Source organism: Lutra lutra, chromosome 9, assembly GCF_902655055.1.
Source record: "Lutra lutra chromosome 9, mLutLut1.2, whole genome shotgun sequence".
In the NCBI taxonomy this organism is placed as follows: domain Eukaryota; kingdom Metazoa; phylum Chordata; class Mammalia; order Carnivora; family Mustelidae; genus Lutra; species Lutra lutra.
In genome coordinates this window covers 26091506-26107675 of record NC_062286.1, presented here as the reverse complement: position 1 = coordinate 26107675, position 16170 = coordinate 26091506, and the positions used below count along the sequence as shown (strand labels likewise).

At 35.3% G+C, this 16170-nt stretch overlaps 1 protein-coding gene across 1 annotated transcript in view; it reads right to left on the bottom strand.

Moving 5' to 3' along the window:
• BIRC6 (baculoviral IAP repeat containing 6) overlaps positions 1-16170 on the bottom strand; it is a 237681-nt gene that overhangs the window by 172216 nt on the left and 49295 nt on the right. Inside the window, 5 exon segments of the mRNA XM_047746606.1 lie at positions 1895-1953; positions 6795-6955; positions 7035-7257; positions 11356-11438; positions 13411-13522. Coding sequence (XP_047602562.1) covers positions 1895-1953; positions 6795-6955; positions 7035-7257; positions 11356-11438; positions 13411-13522 — 638 coding nt within the window.

Here is a 16170-nt window from a genome sequence, read left to right as displayed (position 1 = left end):
CTGTACTCACTCTTCTTGTGATGATGTGAGATAAAATGCCTACATGATGACATGGAGTGGGGTAAACGACACAGGCATTGTGTCCTAGCATTATGCTACTATGGACCTTCTGACCATACCATGCCAGAAGGAAAGTTATCTGCTCAGGGCAACAGTTGACCAAAGGTAACTGAAAAATTGTGGAAAGCGAAACTGCAAGTAAGGTAGACTACTATACATATTTTACTACAAATGAATGAACTACTTATAAATCCTAAAAGGAGGGAATTAACAATTTTTAATCAGAAGATCTTTTTTTCTTTCCATACCTACCTTTTAATACTACATAAGGACAAAAGCCCCAACCCTAAATGAGATATCACAGAAAAAGCCAACAACAATACATGGTGACTTTCTAGATACTGGGAAGTGAGATAAATAGGAATATAGTATCTAAAGGAAGTGAAAAATCAACTAAGCATAGATGAAAAAGACAAAAGAAGAAAAGAGATAAAGAAATAGACCAAAGATAGATATTATAATTACAAAAATACCTACTGAGATCATTGGACCCAGAGAAAAGAGCAAAGCTACAGCATACAAAGGAAAGGTTATGGTTAGAATCAAAAACTTTAAGAACAGCATAAAGGAATGCTTAGTTCAAACACTTCACTTTACAGAGGAAAAAGTGAGGCCCAGAGAGTTAAAATGACCTGACAAGACCAAAGAGTGAATTAGCAGACGAATTCAAGCTCTAACCAGGTCTTCAAGTAACCTGTGACCAGCTTATTACTCTTTCCCAGACTAAGAAAATGCAATTGTAGCCCTTATCCGCGTTTGCAAAAAGACAACAAAATGGGAAAAGCATTATCTTAATCAGACTAATTTTTTAATGAGTCTTTTCTTTATGTTCTAGAGCTAATTATACATTTATAAATTATTCATATTTCCTACTTTAAAATTCTTTCATTGTTAAAACTACTTCAAAATACCACTAAGGTTTGACCCCAGATCAGTCTAGTGTTGTCTGGGGGCTTTAAAAAAAATTTCATGACAATTTAAAATTAGAGAGCACTTGCTATTCTATATACTCAATTCAATTTTTGACAACTGTACTATACAAAGCTGTGTCTCTTCCCCCAGAGATTTAACAAGTTATGTATGTTCTCAGTTCCTGAAATAGGACATTACAGAACAGCCACAATTTAATAACAGTCACTTTTTTAAAAAATACTGGCTACTTCCCAGGTACTATGCTTTACATATTTTTATCGTAATCAGTTGCCAAAACTCTAATTAACAGATGTTAACATACCTCTTTTATGTATTGGGAAAAGTATTCAGCCTATAATAAATGACAAGAATTTGAATTCTGATATGGAAAAACTATTCTGAGATGTACTATTAGCCTTGCCTATTATATAACCACATTAAAATTTGAAACACACATTTTCACCTTAATATTTCATAAGACAGTGAGTAAGGCAGCACTTACTTGATGCCTTAATGTCTATGATTTTATACTTTAAAATTTATTCTCTTTCCCCATTTTATTTTGGGAATAAAGAACCTTAATTTCAATATTACTTTTATTTAACAACAGAATAAATTATGCAAATAAACTAACACATTCTAAAGAGCTTAATGTCTATTCCTTGACATCTGTGACAAAAATTTAGTAAAACTGTCATTTTAACTTTGGCTCAAATACATACCATTTAAAATTTAAGTACGGGACTCTACGTATACTAATTCAGGATCTTTAAAGTTTAACATTTGAGTTTTCTGTGTATATCAGTGAAAATGTAGAGTCTGCATTAACTAAGAAATTTAGAATTAAGTAATATTTAGCTCTTCCTATGACTATATAAATGTAAGGATTTAAACAATAGATTATCTGACATTTTTAACATACCTGTCACAGAATCTGATCTGGAATGCTCTTCACTGTCTGAATCCTCCAGTAAATCATCACTTAAAGACAAAGTAAAAAATAATTTGAATTTCAAAAAAAGGTATACATATTATGAGACAAAGAACAAAGTTGCAACAACCAATGCTCTGCATCCCAAATATAAGTATCATACAAAACTATTAAAACTCACTTAAATGACATGTAAGTAGTCTGAGATCATAACTGATTAACAATGCTGGTACTGGATTACCTTAAAATCATGAAATAAGTGTCTGAAACAGAATGTGGAAACCTCTAAGAATCTGTAATAAAATTTGTAGGGATTTGAAAACTGTTAAGGTATGACTGGGAACAGTAGGTTAAATAAACAGATAAGAGTGAGGCAGCTAATAAAATCAAGTACAAGCTTCAGGTAGTAAAGTTTTAATAATTATTGTATTACTGAATTCTGGAAAGTTGTCCTAAAACCAAATAAAAGAGCTATATTATGTTCACGTACACACACACACACATACACACACGCATTTCATTTTTATTTTGTGTTTGGTTTCTTTGTTTTGGAAGGGGTAATAACAACTCCCTAACAAGCAGGGAAACTAATATAACTCAGTAGTTAGGGTTTAAGAAGAGAGGAGGTCCCTCATTTACTCTCTACTCAGATAGTTAAGACATTGCCAGCCTCCCTCTTTGCATCCATCTTTATCCTTACTCTCATCTGTTAGCAAACAAGAAAATAATTTAATAAAAGATCGCTCTAGTACAGTATGAGACTGTCTGTACTCTAACAAACAGCACTTCTATGGCAATTCTAAAATTCTGATGATCTCAAATAAAAAAAATTAAAAGAAGCATTTTGAAGGAAAGAAAGTATTAACTCTCCCTCTTTGAAACAATATATTTCACTTACATGTGAAATAACCAGGCACTACAGTAATTTTAAGTGAAATACGAGTTAGTAATCTCTGTTTAAAAAAAAAAGTTTGGGGGTGCCTGGGTGGCTCAGTGGGTTAAAGCCTCTGCCTTCGGCTCAGGTCATGGTCTCAGGGTGCTGGGATCGAGCCCCACATGGGGCTCTCTGCTCAGCGGGGAGCCTGCTTCCCTCTCTCTCTTGCTGCCTGCCTCTCTGCCTACTTGTGACCTCTCTCTGTCAAATAAATAACTAAAATCTTAAAAAAAAAAAAAAAAAAAGTATGAAATAAGGGGCAGGGATAGGGACAGGGCTCAGTTAGACGTTTCTGACAAATTTCTACGTTTTAAATTTTTCAAGTGGAAATAACTGTCTATAAAACAATTCTATGCTATAATTTAAATAACAAAAAAATGTGCAAAAGTTCAAGATCAGCTGTTAATTAGCCTTAAGCTATTTAAATACTAATTGGCTGATTTCAGAGAATTAATAAAGAAAAATAAATAAATTGGAAAAATAAACCTCAGAGGAAATATTAATCATTGGGAATTATCCAAAATAAAGAACTCCAAACCAAGACACAATAGCTTTCAAGTACGGAAGGGTTTTCACATTAAAAAAAAAAAACAAAACAAAAAAAAAAAAACCAACAACCAAGTATTATACGGCTATCAGGGAAAAAGGTGAAATAAAATAGTTGTATGTTTTGTTTTATTTTTTATTTATTTTATTTTTATTTATTTACTTAAGTAGGCATCACACACACCCAATGTAGACTCACACACACTCAATGATCCTGAGATCAAAACCTGAGCTGAGATCAAGAGTTGGATACTTAACTGACTGAGCCATCCAGGTGCCCCAAGTAGTTGTATATTTTAAGAAGGTATTCAAGGTGTCTTGATATGAAATTACAAATAATGTTACAAAGCCTTGCCAGATAATCATCTTTAACTGGCAAAAAAACAAAACAAAACAAAAAAAGCTCTTTCTAAAGTTTTTCAAAATACAATCTTTTCTTTAAAATATTATGTGACAGAAAAATTCTCATACCATTACATAATAAAATCATATGAGTAAAATGGTTGAACTGTACACTGAGGGTAAATTTTATGATCTGTATACCTTAATAAAATGAATATGGGTTAAAAACAAATACATAATAAAAATTTTATATATATAAATGTTAACATAACTGGATGATGTGACTATGGGTTCTCTGTTTCGTCAAGTTACTTCTCCAGATTGTCTAATTTTTCTATATTAAGCACGCATTAGGTTTATAACAGACACTGGATTCACTAAGGCCTTTTACATGTGCAAAATCTTTTGCAGAGCAACAAACATGCAAAATAAATAAGACATATGATTAAGTTTTAAACAGTTAGTTATGATTATCTATTTTTGAAAACTGAAGATACTAGTATCACATGGATACCTTAGCTTTGATATATCAATACTATATACACAACTTCAAAGTTAAATGCAGGAAATTTCTACCAATTTAAAAAATATAACATACAAAATGAGACAAAAATGTTAATTCATTTAATTTAAACATGTTCCCAAATAAATAATCTTCCTTCCCAAATATTCTTCCCTGAATAAATTCAGAACAAAGACAAATGTTGCCTTTCCAGTAGAAATGGTCAAAAACAATCCAAAAGCAAACTATACTGCTAATTAAGCTTCTTGGCTAAGTTTTAACTTGTTCAATTAACATATTATTCTTTGAGCTAATAAAACTCACACAGTGTATTTTAAAATAAATACACTGTATATTGTGCCACAAAATCAGTATTAGTCTGGTTCTGTATATTCAATACCAATGCAACGGAAATCCTGCTACCTTTGGGGGAAGGGAAAGCCAGAGAAGGAGACTCAGTTTAGAGAGGAAGTTCCACCTCTACAGCTTCCTCCTACCACCCCAACCTAAGAGTACTCTTTCTGTATGAATCACTTCACTTTCTCAGAAGAAAAGGGTCCTTCTACCCTAGAAAGACTACCTCTTAGAAGCACACAGAGATCTATATCTCAACTCCAGCACACTACCCCAACATAGTACCTGTCCACCCGAGATACTGGGTGTTTATTGAAAATGTACATTTTACCCAAGTGTGTGTGTGTGTGTGTGTGTGTGTGTGTGTGTGTGTGTGTGTGTGTGCGCGCGCGCGCGCGCATGTGTGTAATCTTAAAAAGTACGTCTTCATTCAATTTTTAATCCCCAAATTACAAAACTCCAAGACAAACGTTTTAATTAAAAACAGTGTTCAGGGGACGCCTGGGTGGCTCAGTTGGTTAAGCAGCTGCCTTCGGCTCAGGTCATGATCCCAGCGTCCTGGGATCGAGTCCCACATCGGGCTCCTTGCTTGGCGGGGAGCCTGCTTCTCCCTCTGCCTCTGCCTGCCATTCTGTCTGCCTGTGCTCGCTCACTCTCCTCTGACAAATAAATAAAATCTTTAAAAAAAAAAAAAAAAAAAAACAGTGTTCAGGGGTCCTGGATGGCGCACTCTGTGAAGCACCAACTCTTGGTTTCAGCTCAGGTTGTGATCTCAGGGTGGGCTCCGCACTCAGCACACAGTCCACTTCCGATTCTCTCTACCTCTCCCTCTCCCATTTGTGCTCTCTTTCTAAAATAAGTAAATCTTCAAAAAATAAATTAGTGTTCAGAAGCACATACCAATTTCATTATCTTCTATTAATTTTCCACTAACTTCTAAGAAAATCACAGAGCTCAAGCACACTTACTTTCTAGTCCTAATGACAAATGTGGTCAAAACTCAGAAACAGGCCACCTGCTTTTCCATCAAGCTGGGGATTTATTCATAGGATTTATAATAACTGAGAACAGCCATGAAGCTTTAATTCAGTCTGTTTCAGAGCTCAGCCACATTTACCTACCCATAATTTATATTTACCTACCCATAATTTATACATATCATTACCAAGAAAGACTAGACAGAGGTAACCTTCCCAACTAATACACTGTGAATTTTCCATTAATTCCACTAATGAAACAATTTGCACTAATAAAGTTTTACATTAGTTCTTAATGAAAGTACATGTCACCAAACGGACTGTGAAGTAAAATACTGTTAAATCACTGACTGTGGTCTAACGTCTATCACACATCATTAACATAAGAAGCCCCTGCAAGTGAAATGACAGATCGCCTCAGCATCAGGACATCTGATCACAGTTATAGGCTCCATTTCACACTGCTACCTTCAGAATCTTAAAAGGGAGTAGCTTCTACTGCTTAAGACAAGTTGAATGGTTTTTGGAACCCTTCAGTCTGTCTGCTTGAGAATACTGCATATGTTGCTCCTATAATCCTAGCCCAGTTTAGAGTTAACTGTAGTGTCTTGGGAGATGAGTGGGTAAAGTAAAATAATACTTTGACTCTCCAGCCACCACATAGATCAAATACAGCTACAGAAATCAAGATCGTCAGAAAAGCTGAATGGAAGAGAATCCAACACACAACAATTTTACCAAAATGTGTCTGCACAGCAATAATTATCATGCCTCTACTCATGGCTGACTACTGATAAATTGCTTTAAATAATCAGGTCATCTTGCCTACCCACAGGTTATTTCACTATTCATTAGCACTTCTACAATTTGAGGTGCTAATGAAAACAAGTGGAAACCAAAATCATTTGGTTCAACTGCCCTAGGAAAAGATTTGGAAGGTAAAATAACAAGTTTAATCCAAGGATTTTGTTTCATTGTTTAGACTTTATTCTTCAGTGCAGCAATTGTTTCCATCTGGCATAGACTGAGACAGAAAATAAAGTACATTTTACAGACAATGGCATTTTTGAATGAAAATTTTTGTCTAGAATCACACAGCTCTTCCAGATTTTATAACTGTTTGTTCTCTACTCTCTTGAACTAATAATTTTTTCTGCCCCTTTAATTAGAATTAAGAGAATATAAAATTCAGGAAAACACTAACTTTTATAAATGCCACTAAAAAAAGTCACATACCTATCTCCTTCCAATTTTGGTATGTCTGAGCAGCTAGAGGAGTCCTCCAACCACGCCAAAGTTGGTCTCCTTGATTCAACTGCCGAGCTTGGTTCTCCCGACAGAATAAGCTGTTGTACGATTGCTGGGTCATATGCATTAATTTCAAACTTCAAGTGCACCTAAATGAATGACAAGCCTAAGTTTAAGACTGATTTTTTTCCTCAATGACTAATCTGTTACTTCATAACTGAAACATACCTTCATAAGTTTGGAAACATCCCATATGCAGATCTTTCCTCGTTTTGTTGCAGCAGCTAGAAAATGAGGGCAGCTCCCCGAGCCAAAGCAAGCTATTCTGTCAGTTCCATCCGTACAGGGAAACTGTGCAGGACTTGTCGCGAGAGTGACGGACAACGGCACATTCTGTGTGTGTTCACCTTTCACAAACGGGCAGTTTGGAGAGTGTCTCTCGTGTTCAGACCTTCACATAGATGAAGGAAGGAAAAGTTTAGTGAACAACAAAGCTGTCAAGTCTGTGGCTTAAAAGAGAACTCCAGATCATCTTTTCTTTTTTAAAAAAACAACTGAAGTATGCTTTACTAAAAAGACTCAAATGCCACATTATTCAATCTTATCAAGATCACTCTAACATATCCAACCACTTACTACAGCAGCAGATTTTATTCCCTTTAACGGATTACACATAAAATCAGTCTCTGATGAAACAGAAATGCTATAGTATAATTTATACTATATTCACATATTGATTAAATTGTGTAAAGTCTGGTATTTCCTCACACATTTCAGTTTAAAGTTCTCCATAAAGGTACAGCATGGTAACAAAAGGTAACATTATTCTATTATATACCTGAAATTTGTGAAGAGGATGTATCCTAAATTAGATCAACACAAGTACACACACAAAATGGTAACTGTGTAGAGGTGATGATATATTCATTAGCTTGATTGTGGCAGCCTTTTATATATACACCAAAACATCAAGCTGTACATCTTAAATATATATAATTTTTACATGTCAAAGATACCTCTATACAGCTATTTTAAAAATCACATATAATTATATGCCTATCTATATTTATCAGCAGCCACAACTATAAATGACATATAGTAAAAACTCAATAAATGTCACATCACAAAGTACTTTTTAGTAAAGATCTAAAAGCAAAAAGATCTACATAGTATGGATAAAATGACCTATACTAAGAACAAGAAATACATCTTATACATCCACTACAGGATCAGACCAGATAAATAATTTCAAAGCAAAATATCTTGCCAAAGAAACACAGAAAGATAATATTCATGAACTGTAAAAATTATTTCTTTCACATAAACGCTTAATGAGCAAAAAGAAATGTTAAATTTGTTTACCTAGAAAATCCTAACATGTTTAATAGAAATACAACACTAGGAATTCTCAAGACTAGTATAACGACTAAAAATGTCAAATATTAAAAGCAGGATCAACTTTAACACTTAAAAATTGTGTCTCCAACTTTGTGACTTCTTTCTGGTCACTCTGTTTTTTTTATGCTCACTAGGTGCAATTACAAGGCATCATCTGAAATGTCAGGATGCTGCTACCAAAAAAAGAATTTCCATGACAAAGAAGGGACAACTATACTTACAAAATATGCCATTCCTTAGGGCGTGTATGTTTCTTTTTACAAGGCACCTACAACTTACCTATATCCAAATGTAAGCTCTGGACAATCTTGCAATATGCAAATGTCTTAAATAATTGTTTTTACAGGACATCCCCAAGCACATATTTTGACTGGATTCCCTCCCAACTAAATCCTAGGGTATCTTCCTCTTTCCACCCTTTTTTCTTCCCTGAGTTTTAACTTTTTAATTAAAATATTATTTATACGAGTGACACATAACTATATAAAATAAAGCTAAATACACTCAATTATAATATCCAGTTCCAGTAATCTCTTTCCCCACCTCCAATAACCACTTTTATGAATTTAAGTGGTATACTTCTAAAATATTTTTGTAAGTTTTCATATACATGTACATAAAGATTTTTTCATTTTAAATAAAAGTATTACTGTATGAATCATCCTACAACAAACTTCCTGACACAATAACATAACTCAAAGTTATTGACGGTGAATAATAGCAAACTATTGATTTTTTTTTTAAAAGATATTATTTATTTATTTGACAGAGAGAGATCACAAGCAGGCAGAGAGGCAGGCAGAGAGAGAGGAGGAAGCAGGCTCCCCGCTGAGCAGAAAGCCCAGGACTCCGAGATCATGACCCGAGCCGAAGGCAGCGGCTTAACCCACTGAGCCACCCAGGTGCCCCAGCAAACTATTGATTTTTTTTCATTGTTGGATAATAGATTATATGAGCATGCCACATTTTATTTGACTATTCCATCCTGACAAATATTTAAGATGATTCCAGTTTTTCACTGCAGTTAACCATCCACTTTATGCTTCTCTGCATATAAGAGGAATTAATTCTCTCAGGTAAATAAGTAGAAGAGGAATAGCCAGATAATAGGACCTGCTCATTTTATTTTTTAAAAACTTCAATCTCCCTCCAACTAGCTCTATCAACTCCTGCCATCAAAATATGAGAGTCCCATTGTCTACTTGCAAGTCCTCCTTCCCCCGCCCTGTACAGATTCACAAGGTACCTAGGCTCAGCTTCCCAACTCTCTTCAATCCTATTCCCTCCTATCCATTTAGAACGATGTCCTCAGCCCTCAGAGATGCTACCAATTGCTTAAATTTGAGGAATCCTGAATCCTGGGGCAAAAGAGATAGAATCCTTGACTCCCTGACCATGTCAAAAAAAGACAGGTTTTGGGGCACTTGGGTGGCTCAGTGGGTTAAAGCCTCTGCCTTTGGGTCAGGTCATGGTCCCAGGGTCCTGGGATCGAGCCCCACATCGGGCTCTCTGCTCAGCGGGGAGCCTGCTTCCCCATCTCTCTCTGCCTGCCTCTCTGCCTACTTGTGATCTCTGTCAAATAAATAAATAAAATCTTTGAAAAGACAGGTTTGACAGCGCAAGCTGAATATTTGAGTCAATTTACTCCCCCCAAAATATTTATGAATAAAGTTACATTCTATAATGTCCTGGTAAAACTCTTCAGGGATGGGTGAAATAACTGAGGGTCAGTCCAAGAAACTAAAAAATACATGTTAAAATGGTTTCTATATATATAAATAGTTTCTAGGGGAAAAGACTGAGTTCCAAACAGAACCTTAACCTACACTGAAAATTGCACATGTTCAACTCTCATCCACAGATAGATGCAACTTCCATTTTTCCTACAGTACACCCTACTGCAAGCTGGAATCCGTATGTACACTCGGACAGGCTTTAGCTAGTTCACTCCATACATATCAGCTGATTAACATTCAGAAACCTCAAACTAATTTTACTACAAATCCTGGCTCCATCACTAATCAGCCATATGCCCTTTGGCAAATTTTATTTTCCTTATTTAGAATAGGTAATAATTTCTATCCCTCCTATAAAATGAAGATAGTAATACCTAAAATATGAGAATTAAACAAGTCAAAAATATATAAAGTGTCTAGGATGACACCTGGTATGTAGCTTTATATAAATATTTGCTGTTATTATTACTATTTCTTTTTTTTTTTTAAGATTTTATTTATTTATTTGAGAGAGAGACAGTGAGAGAGAGCATGAGCGAGGAGAAGGTCAGAGGGAGAAGCAGACTCCCCATGGAGCTGGAAGCCCGACGCGGGACTCGATCCCGGGACCCCGGGATCACGACCCGAGCCGAAGGCAGCCGTCCAACCAACTGAGCCACCCAGGCGTCCCAACTATTTCTATTTCTATTAATAAAGCCTCAGCTAGGGGCGCCTGGGTGGCTCAGTGGGTTGAGCTGCTGCCTTCGGCTCAGGTCATGATCTCAGGGTCCTGGGATCGAGTCCCGCATCGGGTTCTCTGCTCGGCGGAGATCCTGCTTCCCCCTCTCTCTCTCTCTGCCTGCCTCTCCATCTACTTGTGATCTCTCTCTGTCAAATAAATAAATAAAATCTTAAAAAATAAAAAAAATAAAAAAAAAAATAAAGCCTCAGCTATTTTTTTTAAAAATTGGGTTTCAATACATGATCTCTAATGTTAACCAAGTTCTAAACGTTCACCTATTAGAATTCAAAAATCACCACCAACTCCCTAAAATTACTTCAAAGTTAAAAACGTAACTCATAAGGCCCTGCTCCGTGGATTCCCTACTGACAGGCTGCTGGCAACTGACCAAGATCACACTGCTGAAGTTAACCATGCTGTATCAACTTACTTATCATAACCTTCTGGTTCACGGTCTAATTCTATTCATTGGCACTTCTCCCATGTGGATTTTAGGAAGTCAAAGACCTTGGCTACTATACACCAAGTGATATGACAGAGCAAAGACAGTGTTATCTCGTTCTCTTATAACAAAGGCAAAAATACAGATGGAAGAAGGCAAGAATATCATTCTATCTAGATGAAAAACAGAAAATTCAGAAGCTTACTTATAGGATGAATTTAGCCTATTATGTCCAGAAAAAGTAACACTCACCAAGGTTCATCAGTAGGTTCCCAGCAAACAAGACACACACTGCAAGTAAAGCACATGGCTCTGTCATCTCCAGATGAGGCAGGCTGCAAATTCATTATGAAGACAGTTACGGTTAATAGTAAAACACCCTTTTAATAAAAACTCTTCTAAAAACGTTCATAATCTTGGGTAAAAAAGCACACTGAGGAAAAGACAATTAGCCTGTACACTGATTCCAAAAATATAGTGAATGCCCAAATGTTTTAAAAATTTACTGCTTTACTTGAAAAAGTGTGTTTTATCAAAAAATGAGCACTAAAACATGGAGGCACACACATACTCGATCTCTAATCTTAGCATCTTCTAAATGTGTTACTGAAATGGTTGAAATAGAGTCTAATGTATTTTATTATGAAAACTGAATCTCATACAACTGCACATGAAAGGCCAAATAAAAAGGAAAAGCAAAATAGTAAACCTAATTCATGTAGTATTCTTTAGTTACACAGGACAAAATGTCATATATATAAAATAATACATCAAAATCTGAACTAAAATACAGTTCTGATGACAAACATTACTATTTTTGAGAACTCACTCTACTTAGCACCTACTATTCATATAGATGTAAATTCATTTACATTTTTAAAAATTAAGAATAATCAATGCCTAACACAGGCAGAAGATTCTAGAAAATCTATGACTTGACCTCTTTGCAAGGATGGAATACAATGAACAATAATTCAACAGAAAAAATACCAATGCATCACTTCACAGAGACTGTTTCAGGAAATGACACCAAACAGCAATGAAGACAAATTATCAGGAAAAATGGTCCATATTCAAACTTTAAGTTACAAAAATAATTTCAGTAATTCTAGGATTAGCTGGCCTCCAAATTAATATATCTTTATTTTCTTTTTTAAAGATTTTATTTATTTATTTAACAAAGATCAAGAGTAAGCAGAGAGGCAAGCAGAGAGAGAGGGGGAAGCAGGCTCTCTCCTGAGGAGAGAGCCCAACACAGGGCTCGATCCCAGGGCCCTGAGAACATGACCTGAGCTGAAGGCAGAGTCTTAACCCACTGAGCCACCCAGGCGCCCCCAAACTAATATATATTTAAATGCAAATCTGACAGACCATGAACAAAACAGTCAAATATATACGAATTTCTGATTTAATTTACTTAAGATATTCCAAACACTTCAAGACAACTAAGGAATAATCACTCTTCAGATTCTTTACAATAGTTACTTCAATATATTTAAAAGTTTAGCTGAATTCTAAAATTAAGTAAGCACGCGTTAAACTGACATGTAAGTATTAAATTGCTTAGATTCTTGAGCAGTGGTAGGCCATTCTACCCCACCCAGTTTAAGCCTCCTTTAATACATAATCCCCATCTGAAGTCATTTTTCTTACCTTCCCTCTACTTTAGCTCAGTGAACCTCTCTCTTAATGTCCCACTTTCATCTTTTTGTCACACGAATCCCTATACTGTACACTCTCCTCTTTTCCTACATAAATCTCTTTTCCTTGACTAATCATTCCCCTTTCTGTGCAATTTCTTAATCGGTTCTTCAACATATATATTCAGACTACACTCTACCACGTGCAATGCTGATTCTACAGTTATGCAGAAGTATGTGGGTAATTTATATCCCGACCCAAAATTAGAATCCAACCAAAATTAGAGTTTCAGGAGTAACTGCAGTGTTACTTTTGTTGCATTATCCTCAGTATCTACTACTCTGTTATGAATGCAGAAATCAAGAAATGAAAATAAACACACATGCAATGAGAACACTTTCCAAAAAGCAAATCTGAAGAATACTGCCTGGCTTCTGAAAGAAAACAGTTATGAAGCATTTACTCAGTTGTTAGTTACCTGTAACAAATTTTTTTTTCTCTTTTTGCAAAGGTACAAGAATAAAACAAAACTCACACAAATGCATACACACAAGCACACAGTGAGGCTGCATAAAGCAAGTTTTTTGAGAAAGTATCAAATGTTAATGATTTTACTGAAGACTACAAAAGCATACTGAAAAAAAATGTTTTTTGAGTCTTTTCTACCTGATGATAAAATCCAGCTTGAGCCATGGGATCTGGCTGTGCCCATCGATAGCCTACATGAGGCCATGAGGTAAACGTCTCCCGTCTGTTGGCTTCACTATACATCAGCGATCTACAAGTAAACATATTTTATGTAACTGAAGTTAGGTATCAAATTATAATGGCACTCCTACTTAACAATGAAGACAAATTTTACTGGATTATCAACAAAATCTGGGAATGGTCTAATGACTAAGTTCAAATGTATATTTTAAACTAAAAACCGATCGCTTTTAGGAATTTCCCTTAAACACTATAGGGAAAAAGAAACCTATTGATGGCTACAACTGATAATTTCCAGGCATAGATTAAATTAATGAATGCTGCATAATTACCAAGCAGAGACCACAAAATCTGGAGACATAAAGACAGAGTCATATGCTTTTATCATGTGCCAAGTCTGCATAAATGGATAAAACCACAACCAAAGGAAGAGTGGTTTTATCTCAATCATGTTGAGAAAGTATTTTCCAGTTTAATTTTAATTTTTTTTTAGTTTTTTAAGTAGAAAGCAGTTTTCGTTCTGTTCTTTCTCCAGAGAAATCCTTTTCCAGCAAAGCTGTACTCTCCAGGGAATTACCAAAAAAGAAAATCTTCATATATGTTCTCATATTAAAATATATTACCTCATTGAGAGTAAACATATAACCTAAAGTATTTTTTAAATGAGTGGCTTAAAAAAAATTTTTTTTTTAATTTACTTTAAGTAAGCTCTATGCCCAACATTGGGCTTGAATTCATGACACCAAGATCAAGAGTCACATGCTCTACCAACCGAGCCAGCCAGGCACCCAACCTAGAGCATTAGTTCAAAGAATGATACCAAATTTAGAAAAAGTCCAAATGCTTTCAAGAAAGAAAGGACTGTAAGCAAAGGTTACTCTTCCAAACACAAAAGTGCAAATGATAACAGGAAAGGAGAAAAGGAAAACAAAGTGGTAAAGGTCATCACAGTGAAACCAGAAAAATACTTTTCTCTAAATTCTTCCCAAGATTAGCACATAATTTCCTGTACTATTGCTAGTGAGCTTAGGTTTAACTCATAGTTGTGTTCTGGTTTGAAAAAAAAACAAAGTTGTTGGGTTAGAAAAGCCTTATCATTTATAGGCTATAGATGTCTTCAGGATTTGTGTCAGACAGAAAACCACCCACTTATTTGTATTACCAAACAAGAGCAATAGCATCTAACAGACCCTAACTCAAACCTCCAACAGACCTAAGTTCATGAATGTTCTCCTAAGTTCCTAGATTCATTCTTAATGAAACAAATACCACAGACTACATCAAAATTAGTATTTTGAGACATTTAAACACCTCCAGAAACACAATATCCTATCCAGTGAATGCATTTCCTAAAATAAGACATTCATCACAACTTGCAAAGATTTCTTTAGAAACCCAGCTACTATTTGCAAAAAAAATAGCTCTGAAGGGCTGTTTTATAATCTCAAGACAGGCACAGCTCTAGGAAAAGAAATACTTATTCCAGGTACATTTCCCCCCTCTCCAGACATCTTCTAAGGAATATTTTAATGATAACCATACCCCATATCACCTGGTAGCTATTCAGATTAAAAATGACAGTCTCTCTATTTACCCAAAAGACAGACAATGCAGTATTACTATACAATATAAAAACCCTTCTCAAATGTTAATACAATATAAGTTATTTACATAATAACAGAATCACTCGACAACAAAAAATAGGCAACTAGTCAAGCAAAAGTCTCAGTTAACCAAGAGCTATTAAGTATCGCAAACTAATATAAGAGCCACACTTAAAAGAAGTTAATATATTCAGCAGGGGTTTTGCTAATATCAGCATGAAAAAAAGCATAAGAAGTTATAATTTACATCCAGTGAAAATGTGAAATGCTACATGGGAAGGCAAATGTGAACTTATCAGAACTGCTAAATTTAATATTTCCTTATAGCATTTCTAAACTTAATACTTTTGGTAAGAATCTAATGTTATGGGGCGCTTCGGTGGCTCAGATGGTTAAGCATCTGCCTTAGGCTCAGGTTATGATCTCCAGATCCTGGGATTGAGCCGGGGAGCTCCCGGCTTAGCGGGGAGTCTGCCCCTCTGCCTCTCCCCGCTCTCTCTCAAAGCGAACAAATAAAATCTTAAAAAAAAAAAAAAAAAAAGAATCTAACGTTATTTCAAAGAGAAATCATTTACGTTTTTAAATGAACATGTTACTGGCTTTTTAATTAGTTTTATACAAAGCAAGACCTCAATGAATCTCTACTGAAGAAAATAATGGTTGAAGTATGATTTCTGTAATACACTGTTTAAATCCAGGGCAGGCAGCATAAAAATCTTAATTCAAAATTGCCCTGATTTAACTCTCTCTTTTTTTTTTTTTTTTAAGATTTTATTTATTTATTTGACAGAGAGAGATCACAAGCAGGCAGAGAGGCAGGCAGAGAGAGAGGAGGAAGCAGGCTCCCTGCCGAGCAGAGAGCCCAATGCGGGGCTCGATCCCAGGACCCTGAGATCATGACCTGAGCCGAAGGCAGCGGCTTAACCCACTGAGCCATCCAGGCGCCCCTAATTCTCTTTTTTTAAGTAGGAAATAATATATGGCTCTTATACACAGGTTCTGCCACAGCTTTTCAATTTATGAAAATTCATCTCAAAGGTCACAAAATTTCATCAAGGCAAAATAATTCTTATCTATTGAATAATTACATTTTTAAGGAGACTCAAATATTTAC